General features: G+C 45.6%; 1 protein-coding gene across 3 annotated transcripts in view; it reads left to right on the forward strand.

Annotated features, from left to right (window-relative positions):
- Window positions 1–20,057, forward strand: part of LOC138282505 (acyl-protein thioesterase 1) — a 558,768-nt gene that overhangs the window by 428,332 nt on the left and 110,379 nt on the right. For 2 of the 3 annotated variants that reach the window (XM_069220173.1, XM_069220170.1), the window contains one exon: window positions 18,854–18,916. The exons of the other annotated variant lie outside the window; for it this stretch is intronic. In XM_069220173.1, coding sequence (XP_069076274.1) covers window positions 18,854–18,916 — 63 coding nt within the window. The remainder of the gene's footprint in view (window positions 1–18,853; window positions 18,917–20,057) is intronic. 3 annotated transcript variants of the gene reach the window in all.

Raw genomic sequence — 20,057 nt, forward strand, 5'->3', positions numbered from 1 at the left:
AGTGACGCAGTACATGTATGCTGTGGCAGTAATTGAAACCTGATTGTTACCATTGGCTTGTGCAGACTTGGGCTTCTGCAGCAAACTTAAGATGAAAATGTTACCTTGGGGAGGGCTATGGGGTTAGCTTCATGGACAACTCAGTTGCTTTCAGTAGGTCGGTTACAAAAGTTGACAACACTTAATACAACAATTTTTCTTCAGTCGGGGCAGTTTATCTTGAGAAAACAGCTGAATGTCAGGTTATTGTTGATAATATTGTCTGACAAGACAGTGTGTTACAAATATTGTTTACAAAAATGCATATGGTGTAGGTTTTATATTAACTCTGAGAGTGTGATATTCTCCTACTTTAATCAGGACACCATATTTTTGTGTTAGATTAAGTCTACAATATTCTGGTAACACAAAGACAAAATACACATCACAGCACCCAGTTCCAGAATGTAGAAGTTTGTTTATTTATTGCTTCTTTATAACAAAGTCCTGGAACTCCCACTTCAGACATAAGCTGGAGATGTTTGTCCATCGATATAGTTGATTCTGTATTGATCTGCTTGTAAGGAAAAACACAGAGAGAATGCCTACATACTGTTATCTGGCACCAAACACTGCATGTTTAGCATAAAGGGTCAACTTTCAAGATCTGCAACTTCCACAACTTGCATTTCTTTGAACAAATATACTGTGGTGTAAGTGGAAGCTCAGCCAGAAAACATGAAGGAGGGGGCTGGCAGGATAAAATGCTAAAAAGAGCCCTGTGTCCAGATGAAAAAGCCAGCAATGGCTCACTCCTTTTCAAAACATTCCCCATATCCTAAGCTAGAGACTGGAGCGTGAGCTAGAAAATTCTGGGGGGTTGTTGACCATACATAGTAACTTGTAAATTGTTTTTACTTTATGCTGTGTACTGCAGATGTGCTTCAGCCTCCTTTTTCCCCGAAGAAAGATACGTCACAAATCTGGAGGTAGAGAATCTTGATGGAAGGAATGGGAGAGTGGTTATGGAATAGGTGAAGAAATGTGGAGCACCTTAAAGAGTGGCATAATTTGGGCTTAGGACCATAAACACAGGGAAAGATGGGAAGTGTGGAGATTTTAGGACCTAACAAAGCGAAGAAAGAGGGACAGAAAAGTAGATAGGATGAAAAAAAAGGCGACTTAAAGTAGGCAGTAGAGTGACCTATGGCATGAGATTAATTTGAGGGGGTTGCCCAACCTCTAAAAACATAGAACATCTCAAGTGTTTGGTCAGTCCACAAAAACCTGGGTAAGAGTCTCCCTCAGGACAGCATCCAGAAAACAAGTCAATAGAGACCACACAGCAAGTGTGAAGCATATGTAGGGCCACTGGAATTATGCAGGAGGGAAGAGCCTATATTACGTACCGGGGGTGAGTAAATATGTGGCAAGAAAGGACAAATTATTGGGCTCATTTTGTGATACTGTCACTTCATTATTTTGTCACTTTTAAACTCGTCAACGCTGTCTGGCCATTAGCTGCACCTCATAAGTACAAGTTTATCATCCAAATATAGCACTAGCAACAGGTAGGTCACCAGTCAACCTTTTCAAAGGACCTTCCACTGAGCTGTGATACCACTTGCTGTGTTTTTAGTAACTTTTGAACCATAGTAGCTAGAAACACATTTTATTAAAACCTGCAGATAATCCACCAAACAATGGATTATGTTGCAAATGCGGCAAATCTACACGTAAGCGAAAATCGATGCAGCCGCAGAATCACATCATTCCAGTGGCCCTGAAACAAACGGATGATAAAATGAAGCAATAGTTCATGTCTTCCAAAACATATCATGATCCAACCGTGCCCTGACACACGAACATGGAACACCCCTCGCATCATATGGAAATAGGTTACACAGAGGATCAGTCAAGACCAAGAGATTACACAGGGAGTGGGTGGGAGGTTAGCAAGGGATGCATTGGTATTTTAGGAAGTGTTTTCAAGGGAAGCCATTGGTGATTGATGTGTTACAATGGGAACCAGTGATGGTCCATGAGTTCTCAGCTTAAGATGAGAGGCTGTTTTAGAGGGAACCATTAATGGCTTGGTGGATACATGTAGAGTGAGGGTAGGTTGATTTTTTTGGAGAAAAGAGAGGGGTAGCTGGGGTGTAGACATGTAGAAAGGGGCGATGAGTAATACAGGGATGGTAGAGGACAGTAAGTGAAGGGATGGCAGCAAGAGGAGGAATGGGGCTTGGAAGTGTTAAACTTGGAGTTCTATGAGGGACAGTGTTGAGGATTCGTCTGAGAGCAAAAGGAGGGAGTTCAAGCTGAATAGAGGAGATGAGCAAGCAAGAAAGAGTGGTCCTAGATCAAGGTGGTCTGTACATTAAGTAGCACAGGTTCTAGTGTTTGCACCTGTGTGATTTCTGCTGTAAAGTAAACAGCATAAGTGCATTCTCATGTTGTTGTCCCGCTTCTGTCCCACTCACTGCCTCTCCTGAGAGATTTGCACTGTTAGCTGTTCCTGGCCTAAGTAGCTTCTAGAGGGTTCATCTTGATGTATTCATTTACATTGCATGTGATTTCTTTCCAGCAGAAGAAAAAAACATCCTGACTGACTGGGGTGAAAGCCTGAGTTCTGTGGTCCTGTTTAAAGTTTACCACCATTGCAAGATGTAGCTCTTATGCAGCATCTAAAGCACTGAGAAGATAAGCCAAATCAAACCATAGGCTTGTAGGCCTGGGGAGGCGTTAGCAGCCAGAAAGCAGTACCTCTTACTGATGGAATATGGGCCTCATTCTATCCAATGTAAGCAGCTGGAACAGCAGGCTTTTTATTGAACCCATTAACACTACTTTTTCATCTGCATTTGCTTTCCATGGTCTGTATCTTTAAGACCAATCTTTCTATGCGCTGCACGAACACTGTCTAGACTTACTTGCTCCTTTAACTAGTCACCTCTACCAGTATAGTTGAGGCAGCAACTCTGCTTACTTGCGTTGTGTTGGCATGCAATTAACCTGGCTCTTGTGTAGATATGGCTTAATTATCCACACCCAGACAACGGAACTTAACCTCTAACCTTGAAAGTGTTTCATTTTCCAAGCCCTCCAATTCTTTACCTTCCAAAACTGGTACCACTTAAAGGCTACCCCCCCCCCCTTTTCCTAGGCACTACCTAAAACAATTGTGTGTTGATCAAACAAAACAGAAGCACTGGGTTAGATAACTTTAGTAGTGTTTGCAGGGGCAGCGGAAATTAAAAGATGTCTTGGTTCTCATTGTGAGATTCTGGGACTCCTGTTGGCAATGCGGTTGAGTGTTCAAGCTGATCTTGGAAACTGCAGGAGCTCTGTCATACTCTCTTGGTTCTCTTGTGAAATACATGGGGCCAGGCATTGGCTTGAGAACCATGTGGAGAAGGCCAGTGCTGTGTGTGTTCTGTAAGAGCTCCTTTAGACTCATTGTTAGAAATGGGGTCTTTGGTTGGCAGTCAGGTTACCCCCTGTCCAAGCAAGGACCCTCACTCTAGTCAGGGTAAGTCACATACAATCCAAATTATCCTCTGCCCACCCTTTGGTAGCTTGGCACTGAGCAGTCAGGCTTAACTTAGAAGGCAGTGTGTAAAATATTTGTGCAATAACACAGCATAAACACCACAAAAATACACCACACAGGTATAGAAAATTATAAAATATTTATCTGGATTAAATAAGGTCAAAACGATCAAGATTTGATAAGTACACGTTGAAATATCACTTTAGAAAATTAATGAAGAGTCTTAAGTTCTTAAAAGCAATAAGTGTATCTTGCAAGCCCAAAGTACCTGGTTTGCATCTAAATTATCCGCAAGAGACCGCAGAGGAGGAGATGTGTAGAAAACTGGGAGGTGTGCGTCGGTTTCTCTGGGCACACACAGACGATGTATCTATTTTCTAAGCAGCAAGGGCCTTGCGGTTATTTCTGGTGTGCAGACTTGGATCCCTTTCGAGTTGTGGGGTATTTGGACGCCCAGGGGACGATACAGAGAAATCCTGGGCATGCAGAGCAAAGTCACAGGAGCTGCATCGATCTGGTGGGTGATGCAGGTAAATTTCTGTTGCACAGCAGTTGCTGCATCAATTCTGTTCACAGGAAGTCAGGCTACGCAGTCTCGGCTATGCGTCAATCCAGTGGGCCGTGCGTTGAAGTTCCGGTTGCAACGCTGGCGCTGTGTCGATTTCCACTCGGGGAGCCAGGCTGTGTCGTTCCGGTTCGGCATGCGGTGAATTCCTCACGGCGATGCTGGCTGTGCGTGTTTTTTTTTTTGTGAGGGGGCAGAAGGAGATCTGTGCAGGGATGAGGTCTTTTTGGCCCTGAGGCTTCAGAAAACCGGGGGCAGGCACAATCCAAGCCCTTGGAGAGCACTTCTCATCGGAGCCAAAGGGCAGCAAGGCAGCTGTCCTTTTCAGCAAAGCAGTTAGGTGTTTCCGTTGGGCAGCCAGGCATCTTCTCTTGGCAGGTTCTGGTTCAGAGTTTCTTCCCCAGTGGTATGTTGTCCAGAAGTGTCCGAATTGGTAGGGTCAGAGGCCCTGTTTAAATATCCAAATGTGCATTTGAAGTGAGGGAGAATTCAAATAGTGGCTTAGAAGTGCTCAAGGCCCCCTTTCAGTTCCATTCTGTCTGCCAGGGTTCCAGTAGGGGGGTTGGCAGTCCTTTGTGTGAGGGCAGGCTACTATACTTTGACATGTAAGTTTCAGGCCCTCCACCCTCCCATCCCAGGAAGGCCCATTAAGTATGCATATGTGTGCAGGTGTGACTGAGCATCCTGTGTTTGAGGTTGTCTGAGTGAAATGCACAAGGGAGCTGTCAACTGACAAAGCCAGACGTAGATTGTAAGGCACAGAAAGATTTAAGTGCAGAGAAATGCTCACTTTCTAAAAGTGGCATTTCTAAAATAGTAATATTAAATCCAACTTCACCAGTCAGCAGGATTTTACTAAATATGACCTTGTTACTCCTTTCAGGTCAGAATCTACCACTCAAATAGTATGAGGGTATCCCTAATGTTAGCCTATGAAAGGAGCAGGCCTCACAGCAGTGTAAAACGAATTTAGGAGTTTTACACTACCAAGACACATAAACCACACAGGTACATGCCCTGACTTTTCCCTACATAGCACCCTGCCTCGTGGGTTACCTAGGGCCTACCTTAGGGGTGAGTTATATGTAGAAAAAGGGGTGTTTAAGGCTTGGCAAGTACTTTTAAATGCCAAGTTGAATTGGCAGTGAAACTGCACACACAGGCCTTGCAGTGGCAGGCCTGAGACATGGTTAGTGGGCTACTTTTGTGGGTGACACAATCAGTGCTGGAGGCCCACTAGTAGCATTTAAGCTACAGGCTGTGGGCAAATATAGTGGACTCTTACTAGGGAGTTAAAAAGTAAATTAAATAAACCAATTGGGTATGAGCCAATGTCGCCATGTTTTAAGGGAAAGAGCATATGCACTTTAGCACTGGTTAGCAGTGCTAAAATGCGCAGTCCTAAAACCAGCAAAAAACTGTGTCAAAAAGTGGAGGAAAGGAGGCAGGCAAAAAGTTGAGGGTGACCACCCTAAGGCTGTCCGGTCTAACACTCATTTTCTCCACTGATACTTTGAGGGACCCTGTTTTAGACCTATGAGGGCCTGAGGTTGCCTATTTTGTAGAATGCTTTGTGCATACACAGAAAAGCATATAAAGCCCCCAATGTGCCTATGCAAGGTTTTCGAGACAACCTTCCATTAAAATGAAGGTTTACACAGGATGTTAAATCGACCAGCAGAAAACCTGGTGTGCAGTGGTAGACTCTGTTTTGTCCGTTCTGTTTTTCTTTTTTCCTTCTTCTCGTGCTGGGTGCAGAACACCTGGCTTGCAGGACAGAAGGTGCTGGCTACTGCAGGTATTGGCTGTTAGGGTGACCACATTCATACCCAAATGCAGGGTCATTTGTAATATGAGTACAATTACATCGACCAAGGGGCACAGTATTGATTTAATCAACAGCACTTACCATCCTAGAAAACCGTGCGGAATATGAGATTCAGTGCAATGTTTGCATGCACTATCATTTGTGTTACCTAAAGTGCTTTGGCTAGGTGCTGTGAAAACATAAAAACATGTCTCTTTTTTTTTTTTAGATTAATCAACGCTATTAGCCAGAACATGTGCTAAATGTAATGATATTTTCTGGGACAAATGCTGTCAAAATGAAATGCCTGATTAGAGGCCCAGGGGACATCACAGCACCAGTAGTGAGCCCCAGGGGTTTGTGGGGGGTGGGGGTGAAGGGACACAAAACAGGCGCAAAGGGGAAAGCAAAGATCAAAGGGAATGTGTGTAAGCCAAAATTAAAGCAGTAGCCAGTGGGCCAGCCAGCTTCTTATCTGAGTGTTTTGGCTTACCTAGAGAACTGCAAGATCTTCGTCATATTCTCCTTGTTCTCTAACAAGATGAGAGGCCAGGGAGCGGCATGAGAACCACGTGTTGCAGACCAGTGCTACCAGAATTCTGTTAAGTGTGCTGTATCTTTGAGCTTCATCGTGCTAATCTTCTGCTTGGGGAAAATGAAAGGGCAAGCTTTTTCTACAGTGACTTTTTCATAACCAACAGCTTTGCAGAGTGTAACCCTGAACTGGGCTTCCTTTTCCCAGGATAGTGGAAAACTGTATTGGTGGAACGTCCTCTGAGCCCCCTCATCCAGTCGCAGCTAAGATTTGCACTAGTGACCATCTGGCCAGTCAAAAGCCACTATACATTCCAGCATGTGGTTCATACTTCCTTATTAGCTGTGATCAGCTGTGGTGAACAGCTTTGTTTAGGTTTACTATACTTTACTGTCAACTTGTCCATCGGACAAAATGGACATTACAACTTCTTGTCCCTGCAAGAAATCCAGATACCACAGGCGATGGGCGATACAAATTCCCCACCCCTGCCTTGAAGCATCTTTTAAGTTAAACTTCCAGTTGGGAAAAGATAGAAAGTTGGGCTTTGTGCATTCAGTCTAGACAGTCATACACAGAGTGTGGGTGTCACATTCACATTCTGATGGCCTATCACCAGGCTGATTGGTCTTCCTGGGCTAGATGGGAGGGAGGAGCTGACACGCCGGAATAGCGCTGGGCCTTTACAAAGGGCTGCATGACCCCTTGTAGAGTGTGTGGAGCCAAGGAAGGTAGAAGTCTCTTTAAAGTCTCCACCACTTCAAATGCTCAACTGACTATACATACTGGACCCCAAACCCTGCCAAATTAGAACTCTACTGGAACCAAGGATATTCTGCCAGGAAAGACTGCTGTGGAAAGGATAGATGCATTGCCTTCACATTTGCCCCTTGACATCAACACTTGCTCCATCCTAGGTACTGTTTCAGCAGACCCTGCATGGGTTCTGTAGCTGGCATTACCCTCCATCGCAGCTGACCCGAACTTCGGATTTGTCCTGGTCCTTCATAACCTCGATTAACCTTTTGATGTTAGTGTCTTCTAAGCACTTTTTACATTTAATCTCAAAAAATTAATATCTCGACTTCTACTTATTGTATTTTTTGTCATTTTGGTCTTGTTTTACTCCTATGAATATTCTCTTTTTCTACACTGGTGTGGAGTGTCTTTGACGTGTGTTTATTGTGCTACTGTGTGTCTTTTGCACAAATACTTTACACATTGCTTCTTAAAAATACTGGCTGCTGTGTGCCGAGCTACTGGAAGGTGAGCACGGGTTAATTTAGGGTGTATATCTGACTTACCCCGACTAGGATTGTGGTCCCTACTTGGTCAGGGTGAATACCTCTGCCAACTACAGACCCAGTTTGTAACAGTACCTCTGAAAAGCTTTTAGATTGGTTGAAAAAGTCCAAAAACATGAATTAATGATTCTCTCCACTTGTGTGGTTATTACTGGTTGCAAGCTGTATAAAATGTTTTGAACCTGAATTAGCACTTGTTTATATACACATATACATTCACCACCTTCACAATGGACAAAGTGCTACCAAATGGGTTATTTGCTTTATGTCACAAATGCATTGTTGGCATGTTGAGCACCAATGGCATAGTTCTGGGACTGTTGTCTTAGTTGCATGTCTTTTCACGTTTCCGGCGTTAATGTGTGAATGACCTGTTATTTGCAAGTAAAGCTGTATGTGGCCAGTTGTAACAATTTTAGACTAGCTTTGGAAGGGAGCCTCTTCCTGTCTTTCTTTGTTGATGACAGGTCATATCCACATGCTTTGTCAATATTTCTAATCACTCCCATTCATTCTTTCATTTATTTGTGTGCACTTCACTAGCATGCCCATCAGATCATCTGTGCAATAATCCTTTGTTGTAGCCAAATATGTATACATTCATTCGTTCTTCCAACCATTGACTTAACTCCCACGTCCAGAGTCAACAATCACAATTTTTTTGTTTTGTTAAAAGAGCGGTGGGTGGCTTGTTTGGCCATTCACACTCTTAAATGTGTTCCCTTCTAATGGCTGTGTTAAAGAAAGAAAGAACAAGTTACTTACCTTTGGTAACTTGGTAACTCCTTATCTAGTAGAGCTAGGATCTAGCCACAGATTCCTTACTTTAAAATTTCCCCGCCCCCCCTACCACCTCCATTCATGAGACAGGGTTCGAAAATGTTATCCACAGGACACCTGGGCATTGGAAGAGGGCATTGCACAACTCCATATCTACTACGTTCACCGACTGTAACGTCGACGGAGTCCATTCAAACCCCTCATGGTCTGTTTCGTCCATGAATATTTTCCACACTTAGAACGTGAAGCCACAGTGCACTTAAAAAAAAAAAAAGACACCATTGTGTCAAATAATCACAATCTTAATTCAGGAAGTGAATTTCCATAAGAAAATCTTTGAGACTAAAAATAACTCAGATCACAGAGCGGGGAGGAGGGAAGAATCATTAAGCATTCTGCAGCTAGATCCTGTTTTTACCAGATAAAGTGTTACCGAACGTATGTAACTTGTTCATCTGATAGGGACATCAAGCCACAGATTCCTTTCTTTAGTATCGGATATCAAAAGTCATGACGTTCCTGAAGGAGGATCTGCCAACCGATTCCGTTAAGTCTATAACTAGAACAAAGCTGGTCTAGAACCAGAGAAAAAGACTGGACACTCGCGAGAATATAGGTGAGGAATAACATACTTTGCACCATAAGAACTGTGGAAAGGACCACAGTAAGAAAAGTCATAAAGACAATGAAAATATGGGGATAATGTCGCCCCATGAACGCAGGACAAGGTTGAGTGAGAAACCAACTAATGATATGACTATAAAAACTATTCGCTCTAATATCTGAAACCAAACCCACACATGTTCTGTACTGGTGGAACCAAGATCAGCAGGCAATGCCACTCAATAATACTTATTGCCACAGAAAACCCAGTCCCAGGGAGACCTGCACTGCAACAACACAGGGAAAGGTGCATCTCCTATGGGTAAGACTTAAAGAATGCTCTTATAAATAAGAAATATACGACAACACGGCAACGATTAGTAAATAAAACCCGACTTTTCCCTAGGAAAAGTAATTAGACATAATATGAATACCTCTAGGCTATCCATCCTATATATGACACAGAAGCCTACGCATAAAACCCTATATAATGGGCTGGTGTAGGAAGTTGGCTCTGTATGTGCTATTTCAAAGTAAGGAATAGCATGCACAGAGTCCAAGGGTTCCCCTTAGAGGTAAAATAGTGGTAAAAAGAGATAATACTAATGCTCTATTTTGTGGTAGTGTGGTCGAGCAGTAGGCTTATCCAAGGAGTAGTGTTAAGCATTTGTTGTACATACACATAGACAATAAATGAGATACACACACTCAGAGACAAATCCAGCCAATAGGTTTTTATATAGAAAAATATCTTTTCTTAGTTTATTTTAAGAACCACAGGTTCAAATTCTACATGTAATATCTCATTCGCAAGGTATTGCAGGTAAGTACTTTAGGAACTTCAAATCATAAAAATTGCATGTATACTTTACAAGTTATTGACAAATAGCTGTTTTAAAAGTGGACACTTAGTGCAATTTTCACAGTTCCTGGGGGAGGTAAGTTTTTGTTAGTTTTACCAGGTAAGTAAGACACTTACAGGGTTCAGTTCTTGGTCCAAGGTAGCCCACCGTTGGGGGTTCAGAGCAACCCCAAAGTCACCACACCAGCAGCTCAGGGCCGGTCAGGTGCAGAGTTCAAAGTGGTGCCCAAAACACATAGGCTAGAATGGAGAGAAGGGGGTGCCCCGGTTCCGGTCTGTTTGCAGGTAAGTACCCGCGTCTTCGGAGGGCAGACCAGGGGGGTTTTGTAGGGCACCGGGGGGGACACAAGTCCACACAGAAATTTCACCCTCAGCAGCGCGGGGGCGGCCGGGTGCGGTGTAGGAACAGGCGTCGGGTTCGCAATGTTAGTCTATGAGAGATCTCGGGATCTCTTCAGCGCTGCAGGCAGGCAAGGGGGGGATTCCTCGGGGAAACCTCCACTTGGGCAAGGGAGAGGGACTCCTGGGGGTCACTTCTCCAGTGAAAGTCCGGTCCTTCAGGTCCTGGGGGCTGCGGGTGCAGGGTCTCTCCCAGGCGTCGGGACTTTAGGTTCAAAGAGTCGCGGTCAGGGGAAGCCTCGGGATTCCCTCTGCAGGCGGCGCTGTGGGGGCTCAGGGGGGACAGGTTTTGGTACTCACAGTATCAGAGTAGTCCTGGGGTCCCTCCTGAGGTGTTGGATCGCCACCAGCCGCGTCGGGGTCGCCGGGTGCAGTGTTGCAAGTCTCACGCTTCTTGCGGGGAGCTTGCAGGGTTCTTTAAAGCTGCTGGAAACAAGGTTGCAGCTTTTCTTGGAGCAGGTCCGCTGTCCTCGGGAGTTTCTTGTCTTTTCGAAGCAGGGGCAGTCCTCAGAGGATGTCGAGGTCGCTGGTCCCTTCGGAAGGCGTCGCTGGAGCAGGATCTTTGGAAGGCAGGAGACAGGCCGGTGAGTTTCTGGAGCCAAGGCAGTTGTCGTCTTCTGGTCTTCCGCTGCAGGGGTTTTCAGCTGGGCAGTCCTTCTTCTTGTTGCAGGAATCTAATTTTCTGGGGTTCAGGGTAGCCCTTAAATACTAAATTTAAGGGCGTGTTTAGGTCTGGGGGGTTAGTAGCCAATGGCTACTAGCCCTGAGGGTGGGTACACCCTCTTTGTGCCTCCTCCCAAGGGGAGATGGTCACAATCCTAACCCTATTGGGGGCATCCTCCATCTGCAAGATGGAGGATTTCTAAAAGTTAGAGTCACTTCAGCTCAGGACACCTTAGGGGCTGTCCTGACTGGCCAGTGACTCCTCCTTGTTGCTTTCTTTGTTCCCTCCAGCCTTGCCGCCAAAAGTGGGGGCCGTGGCCGGAGGGGGCGGGCAACTCCACTAAGCTGGAGTGCCCTGCTGGGCTGTGACAAAGGGGTGAGCCTTTGAGGCTCACCGCCAGGTGTCACAGCTCCTGCCTGGGGGAGGTGTTAGCATCTCCACCCAGTGCAGGCTTTGTTACTGGCCTCAGAGTGACAAAGGCACTCTCCCCATGGGGCCAGCAACATGTCTCTAGTGTGGCAGGCTGCTGGAACCAGTCAGCCTACACAGCTAGTTGGTTAAGTTTCAGGGGGCACCTCTAAGGTGCCCTCTGGGGTGTATTTTGCAATAAAATGTACACTGGCATCAGTGTGCATTTATTGTGCTGAGAAGTTTGATACCAAACTTCCCAGTTTTCAGTGTAGCCATTATGGTGCTGTGGAGTTCGTGTAAAACAGACTCCCAGACCATATACTCTTATGGCTACCCTGCACTTACAATGTCTAAGGTTTTGCTTAGACACTGTAGGGGCACAGTGCTCATGCACTGGTACCCTCACCTATGGTATAGTGCACCCTGCCTTAGGGCTGTAAGGCCTGCTAGAGGGGTGTCTTACCTATACTGCATAGGCAGTGAGAGGCTGGCATGGCACCCTGAGGGGAGTGCCATGTCGACTTACTCATTTTGTTCTCACCAGCACACACAGGCTTGTAAGCAGTGTGTCTGTGCTGAGTGAGGGGTCTCTAGGGTGGCATAAGACATGCTGCAGCCCTTAGAGACCTTTCTTGGCATCAGGGCCCTTGGTACTAGAAGTACCAGTTACAAGGGACTTATCTGAATGCCAGGGTGTGCCAATTGTGGATACAATGGTACATTTTTAGGTGAAGGAACACTGGTGCTGGGGCCTGGTTAGCAGGGTCCCAGCACACTTCTCAGTCAAGTCAGCATCAGTATCAGGCAAAAAGTGGGGGGTAACTGCAACAGGGAGCCATTTCTTTACACAAGCCCCCCCCAGCCCACAGGCCAGGAGACTCAGCCAACGCTGGAAGAGTCTTCCTAGTCTGTCAGGCGAGGAAGAGTAGAGGAAATGGCTGGTTTGTTGCAGGGCCTACTCTGCCTTACATCCTCCTGTTCAGGTCATTCCCTCTGGGGAACTGACCCACTTCCACAGTGATAGGACCTAGTCTGAACTGCCTCTTGTCTGTGCTTTTTATGTCTTCACCCATTCTCTCTATTTTGAGGTCAGAGGTATCCACCTCTGCTAATCTTATCTTAGCCAAGGTCACCCCTAGCTTACCCAAAGAGGTTACCCAGAGCTGGAGTAACCCCACCATGACCAACAGGGTCAGGGGGCCTAACTTGTTATTTGGCATGGGGTCAGACCACCATGCCAAGGATAGTGCAGCCATAAAGGCTAACACCCAGCAGAGGCCACTGACAGCTGTCAGTGCCCAGAACCACACCTTTAGCTCTTCACCTAAAAGGGAAGGGGCTAAGTTACAGGCTTCTTTGGGTTCAGGTTGCCTGTCTGCTGTATTGGAGTGGGGGGTTACCACATCTTGTAGTGAACACCCTTCTTCCACTCTTTCTTCTGTTAGCTGAGGAGCCACCCACTCAGGTTTAACAGTTGCCTGACTAGCCAGGACTTCTTGTGGGTCAGGTTGGACTTTATCAGGGCCATTTTTGGAGTTCTCCCCTACTGGAGCAGAATCTCCCTGGCTTGCTGTAACCTTGGCTAAAGGTTGTCCACCCTTCCTACTCTGTTTTCTTTTCTTCTTCTTCTGGGGCCTGCTTGCATTTACTGCAGAGGCAGGACTTCCAGAAACCTTGGGAGAGGACTGGCACTGGACCAGTTCCTCTCTTGAGCTCTGACTAACCTCTGGGTAGTCATTTCCAAGGAGACAATCAAGGGGGAGGTCTGTACTGACTACTACCCTTCTCCAGCTAAGAGTGCCACCCACTTCTATGGGCACTAAAGCCACAGGCCTCTTAGTGACCCTGTCTAGGCTAACTCTTACCCTGGCAGTCTCACCTGGGATGTACTGGTTTGAGAGCACCAGCCTGTCATGCACAATAGTGTGACTGGCACAAGTGTCTCTCAGGGCAGTGGTTGGGATTCCATTCACCAGTAGGTGGTGGAAGTGTCTACTTCCCTCTGGAATCTCCAACTCACCTGTTGGGCCCTGTTTCCAGTTGAAGGCTATGAAGACCTCCTCATCTGAGGAGTCATCTCCCATGGCTACACTGGTTACCCCTGGAATCTTGTTCTGGGGTTTGTTTTTGGGACAAGAAGTGTCCTTGGTGTGGTGCCCAGACTGTTTACAGTTGTGGCACCATGCCTTAGTGGCATCCCAGTTCTTACCCTGGTACCCACCTTTGTTTTGGGTTGTGTCCTGGGGCCCACCCACCTGTTCTGGTTTTTGGGGGCCTACAGAGGACTCTTTTTCTTGGTTTCTAGTGTTACCCACTTTCTCCTGGGGAGTTTTTGTAACCCCTTTCTTTTGGTCACCCCCAGTGGAAGTTTTGGTTACCCTAGTCTTGACCCAGTGGTCTGCCTTCTTTCCCAATTCTTGGGGAGAAATTGGACCTAGGTCTACCAGATACTGATGCAACTTTTCATTGAAGCAGTTACTTAAAATGTGTTCTTTCATAAACAAATTATAAAGCCCAACATAGTCATACACTTCATTTCCAGTTACCCAACCATCCAGTGTTTTCACTGAGTAGTCAACATAATCAACCCAGGTCTGGCTCGAGGATTTTTGAGCCCCCCTGAATCTAATCCTATACTCCTCAGTGGAGAATCCAAAGCCCTCAATCAGGGTACCCTTCATGAGGTCATAAGATTCTGCATCTTTTTTAGAGAGTGTGAGGAGTCTATCCCTACACTTTCCTGTGAACATTTCCCAAAGGAGAGCACCCCAGTGAGATTTGTTCACTTTTCTGGTTTCACAAGCCCTCTCAAAAGCTGTGAACCATTTGGTGATGTCATCACCATCTTCATATTTAGTTACAATTCCTTTGGGGATTTTCAACATGTCAGGAGAATCTCTGACCCTATTTATGTTGCTGCCACCATTGATGGGTCCTAGGCCCATCTCTTGTCTTTCCCTTTCTATGGCTAGGATCTGTCTTTCCAAAGCCAATCTTTTGGCCATCCTGGCTAACTGGATGTCCTCTTCACTGGAGTTATCCTCAGTGATTTCAGAGTTGTTGGTCCCTCCTGTGAGGGAACCAGCATCTCTGACTATTATTTGTGGAGTCAGGGCTTGAGAAGCCCTGTTCTCCCTAGATAGGACTGGTGGGGGGGAATCACCCTCCAAGTCACTATCATCATCCTCTGTGTTGCCATCCTCAGAGGGGTTGGCTCTTTCAAACTCTGCCAACAGCTCCTGGAGCTGTAGTTTGGAGGGTCTAGAGCCCATTGCTATTTTCTTTAGTTTACAGAGTGACCTTAGCTCTCTCATCTGTAGATGGAGGTAAGGTGTGGTGTCGAGTTCCACCACATTCACATCTGTATTAGACATTATGCTTCTAAAAGTTGGAATACTTTTTAAGAAACTAAAACTAGTTCTAGAATCTAATTCAAACTTTTACCAAACTTTTAAACTCTAAAAGAAAATGCTAACAGGGACTAACACAAGGCCCTAGCAGGACTTTTAAGAATTTAGAAAACTTTTCAAATTGCAAAAATCAATTTCTAATGACAATTTTGGAATTTGTCGTGTGATCAGGTATTGGCTGATTAGTCCAGCAAATGCAAAGTCTTGTACCCCACCGCTGATCCACCAATGTAGGAAGTTGGCTCTGTATGTGCTATTTCAAAGTAAGGAATAGCATGCACAGAGTCCAAGGGTTCCCCTTAGAGGTAAAATAGTGGTAAAAAGAGATAATACTAATGCTCTATTTTGTGGTAGTGTGGTCGAGCAGTAGGCTTATCCAAGGAGTAGTGTTAAGCATTTGTTGTACATACACATAGACAATAAATGAGATACACACACTCAGAGACAAATCCAGCCAATAGGTTTTTATATAGAAAAATATCTTTTCTTAGTTTATTTTAAGAACCACAGGTTCAAATTCTACATGTAATATCTCATTCGCAAGGTATTGCAGGTAAGTACTTTAGGAACTTCAAATCATAAAAATTGCATGTATACTTTACAAGTTATTGACAAATAGCTGTTTTAAAAGTGGACACTTAGTGCAATTTTCACAGTTCCTGGGGGAGGTAAGTTTTTGTTAGTTTTACCAGGTAAGTAAGACACTTACAGGGTTCAGTTCTTGGTCCAAGGTAGCCCACCGTTGGGGGTTCAGAGCAACCCCAAAGTCACCACACCAGCAGCTCAGGGCCGGTCAGGTGCAGAGTTCAAAGTGGTGCCCAAAACACATAGGCTAGAATGGAGAGAAGGGGGTGCCCCGGTTCCGGTCTGTTTGCAGGTAAGTACCCGCGTCTTCGGAGGGCAGACCAGGGGGGTTTTGTAGGGCACCGGGGGGGACACAAGTCCACACAGAAATTTCACCCTCAGCAGCGCGGGGGCGGCCGGGTGCGGTGTAGGAACAGGCGTCGGGTTCGCAATGTTAGTCTATGAGAGATCTCGGGATCTCTTCAGCGCTGCAGGCAGGCAAGGGGGGGATTCCTCGGGGAAACCTCCACTTGGGCAAGGGAGAGGGACTCCTGGGGGTCACTTCTCCAGTGAAAGTCCGGTCCTTCAGGTCCTGGGGGCTGCGGGTGCAGGGTCTCTCCCAGGCGTCGGGACTTTAGGTTCAAAGAGTCGCGGTCAGGGGAAGCCTCGGGATTCCCTCTGCAGGCGGCGCTGTGGGGGCTCAGGGGGGACAGGTTTTGGTACTCACAGTATCAGAGTAGTCCTGGGGTCCCTCCTGAGGTGTTGGATCGCCACCAGCCGCGTCGGGGTCGCCGGGTGCAGTGTTGCAAGTCTCACGCTTCTTGCGGGGAGCTTGCAGGGTTCTTTAAAGCTGCTGGAAACAAGGTTGCAGCTTTTCTTGGAGCAGGTCCGCTGTCCTCGGGAGTTTCTTGTCTTTTCGAAGCAGGGGCAGTCCTCAGAGGATGTCGAGGTCGCTGGTCCCTTCGGAAGGCGTCGCTGGAGCAGGATCTTTGGAAGGCAGGAGACAGGCCGGTGAGTTTCTGGAGCCAAGGCAGTTGTCGTCTTCTGGTCTTCCGCTGCAGGGGTTTTCAGCTGGGCAGTCCTTCTTCTTGTTGCAGGAATCTAATTTTCTGGGGTTCAGGGTAGCCCTTAAATACTAAATTTAAGGGCGTGTTTAGGTCTGGGGGGTTAGTAGCCAATGGCTACTAGCCCTGAGGGTGGGTACACCCTCTTTGTGCCTCCTCCCAAGGGGAGGGGGTCACAATCCTAACCCTATTGGGGGCATCCTCCATCTGCAAGATGGAGGATTTCTAAAAGTTAGAGTCACTTCAGCTCAGGACACCTTAGGGGCTGTCCTGACTGGCCAGTGACTCCTCCTTGTTGCTTTCTTTGTTCCCTCCAGCCTTGCCGCCAAAAGTGGGGGCCGTGGCCGGAGGGGGCGGGCAACTCCACTAAGCTGGAGTGCCCTGCTGGGCTGTGACAAAGGGGTGAGCCTTTGAGGCTCACCGCCAGGTGTCACAGCTCCTGCCTGGGGGAGGTGTTAGCATCTCCACCCAGTGCAGGCTTTGTTACTGGCCTCAGAGTGACAAAGGCACTCTCCCCATGGGGCCAGCAACATGTCTCTAGTGTGGCAGGCTGCTGGAACCAGTCAGCCTACACAGCTAGTTGGTTAAGTTTCAGGGGGCACCTCTAAGGTGCCCTCTGGGGTGTATTTTGCAATAAAATGTACACTGGCATCAGTGTGCATTTATTGTGCTGAGAAGTTTGATACCAAACTTCCCAGTTTTCAGTGTAGCCATTATGGTGCTGTGGAGTTCGTGTAAAACAGACTCCCAGACCATATACTCTTATGGCTACCCTGCACTTACAATGTCTAAGGTTTTGCTTAGACACTGTAGGGGCACAGTGCTCATGCACTGGTACCCTCACCTATGGTATAGTGCACCCTGCCTTAGGGCTGTAAGGCCTGCTAGAGGGGTGTCTTACCTATACTGCATAGGCAGTGAGAGGCTGGCATGGCACCCTGAGGGGAGTGCCATGTCGACTTACTCATTTTGTTCTCACCAGCACACACAGGCTTGTAAGCAGTGTGTCTGTGCTGAGTGAGGGGTCTCTAGGGTGGCATAAGACATGCTGCAGCCCTTAGAGACCTTTCTTGGCATCAGGGCCCTTGGTACTAGAAGTACCAGTTACAAGGGACTTATCTGAATGCCAGGGTGTGCCAATTGTGGATACAATGGTACATTTTTAGGTGAAGGAACACTGGTGCTGGGGCCTGGTTAGCAGGGTCCCAGCACACTTCTCAGTCAAGTCAGCATCAGTATCAGGCAAAAAGTGGGGGGTAACTGCAACAGGGAGCCATTTCTTTACAGCTGGGCTTTTATTTTTTTATATATATATATACACACACACTCTAGTGGTGGTCGCCACTTAGTAGTTATAGATAGGACCTACTTAATATAAAAAAAGTTTTTTTTTTTTTTGTGCAAATCACTGGTGCCGTTTGAAAGTGTTTTGTGTTGCGTTTTTTTTTTTTTTTTTTTTTAAATCTTCCTTGAGCGGATCTATGTGGTTTAAACCCCCGAAGACATTGCAAGAAAAAGCACACTGTTTCCTCAGCAAACTGTTGAAGGGCGAACAAATGGCCCCTAACCGCTCCGGATCCACTTTGCAAGCACGGAAAAGACTGAACTGAATTTGGCAGGTCAACAGGGGACTCCGTCAGCGTCACATCTAGTTGACGTGGCATGATGCAGAGTCACACAACGCCCTCTTCCGTCATGCAGAAGTGCTATGGAAAACACTTCCAGATCCACTTGTGCTTGGGGGAGGATTCTAAAGTAAAGACTCAGCGGATAGATGTCTTATCAGATTTTCATATTTGACCTAGTGCACAAGAGTTTTGGGTTCTTGTTCTACTAAGGCATCTTTGAATCTGAAAGCTACAAATAGGTTCATGCTTGATGGTTTCAGGAAGACTTAAGTGATTGCATAGCATTCTTTGATTTCATACACAAGCCATTTTTAGTTTCACCTAGGTATTAGTTTTACTGACTGACTTGTAAGTGAGCAAGCAAAGCAAACTTTAAAAGCCACACTTAAATTGCAAAACAAGAATACTGTTACACCCTTGCTTTATTGCTCCTTCTAAACAGCAGGTATGGAAAAATGTTTATTCCAGTAGCTGCAAAAGGTACACAAATCGGGTGGATAATAGAAACCCAAATTTAATTTAGTCTTTAATTTTTTATTGCTGTCAGATCATCTTATTTCCTGCAGAATGTAACAGCCCTGGACAAAAAGGGTTAAACAATGCATCTTTTCAGGCGACCAGCTATCTGTCTTTTTCATGATGGAAATCTCTTCTGATTATAGCACAAATACGTTGATTTTATGTTTTTTGTTTTTTTGTTTTCTAATTCGGCATTTAATTTTTAGGCTGGAGCCCTGGATTTGTTAAAAGAGCTAAGAAATCTTCCCATGACACTGGAATTGCTTCAGGTATGTTGGATATTTTGTTGCTCAAGTTTATTGTGTTCATATATTGGATACACCCCTTAAGGATATAAACTGTGGGTAAATATGATTGTTTGTATTTTTTTATTTTTACTGAACTTGTCTGACTGATGTGGTTTCCTCTTCAGTTATTTTTCTTGTGGTGCAAGGCTTTAAAAGAGCATCTATACAATGAATATATATCATTTCGCAGTTGAGGGCATTTCTCTGGTATTTGGTAGCGTATCCTTTTACTGTTCTGTATTTGAAAGGTCGCCGTTTTAATGGAGTAAAAATGTCCAATTCTATATATATAAAAAAAAGAAATGCTAGAAGTGTGATGATAGCACCAAATGAATAGCTGGAATCACATTCTCAAATGCTGTTACTGTGCTATGTGAAGTGAGGACACAAAAGCAGGCAAGTATTAAGAAGCTCTGACTGAGATGAGTGCTCTCACCTCCCCAACATTAATAATGTTCTACTATACAGTATGGGAGTAGATAGGAGGGAAAAGGAAAGAAAGAGGGTAGAAAAGGAGGGGAAAAATAAGTGACTGCTGTACTTACAAGGTTACCCCATGCATTTCTTGGAACACTCCTATCAACCATGTCACCATGAGCTATGTAGCCCATGTATCTCCTAGATAGCTCAGTACTGTTGGGTGTACACTGACTGATCTATAATATGAGGAGAGAAAATGTGCCCGTTGTATTAAACAGCGTAGTTCAAGCTCAATATGTCATAGTTAATTATAGAAAACCTCTTAATTTAGCCTAATGTGTGCTTTTTGTTTAACCAGAACATTGTATTAGTTTTAGAGCATCTACAACAAATAACAAATTCACATAGCGATAAAGTGTAAAAGAAAAAGACATGACACTTCCCATTGAATATAGTTCATTGTGCCATCTCTGATGTTCTCCCCCCCCCCCCCCTGATCATTTCAGCCAAATCCATAGTAAGACCACCACTTCGCCATATCCTCGCATGCTAATGGGACAACCACTTGCAGTGTAAATTGGCTTCTCTTGTTTCACACAACAGTCTGTTCCTGTCCTCCATCTGTGGTGAGTGGGGCCTCAGGTGACATTAAGTGCTTGGTGATGTCCCTTTTAACAAGCAATGCCCCAAGGCTGTTTTCAGC

Source organism: Pleurodeles waltl, chromosome 2_2 (genome assembly GCF_031143425.1).
Source record: "Pleurodeles waltl isolate 20211129_DDA chromosome 2_2, aPleWal1.hap1.20221129, whole genome shotgun sequence".
Classification (NCBI taxonomy): Eukaryota; Metazoa; Chordata; class Amphibia; order Caudata; family Salamandridae; genus Pleurodeles; species Pleurodeles waltl.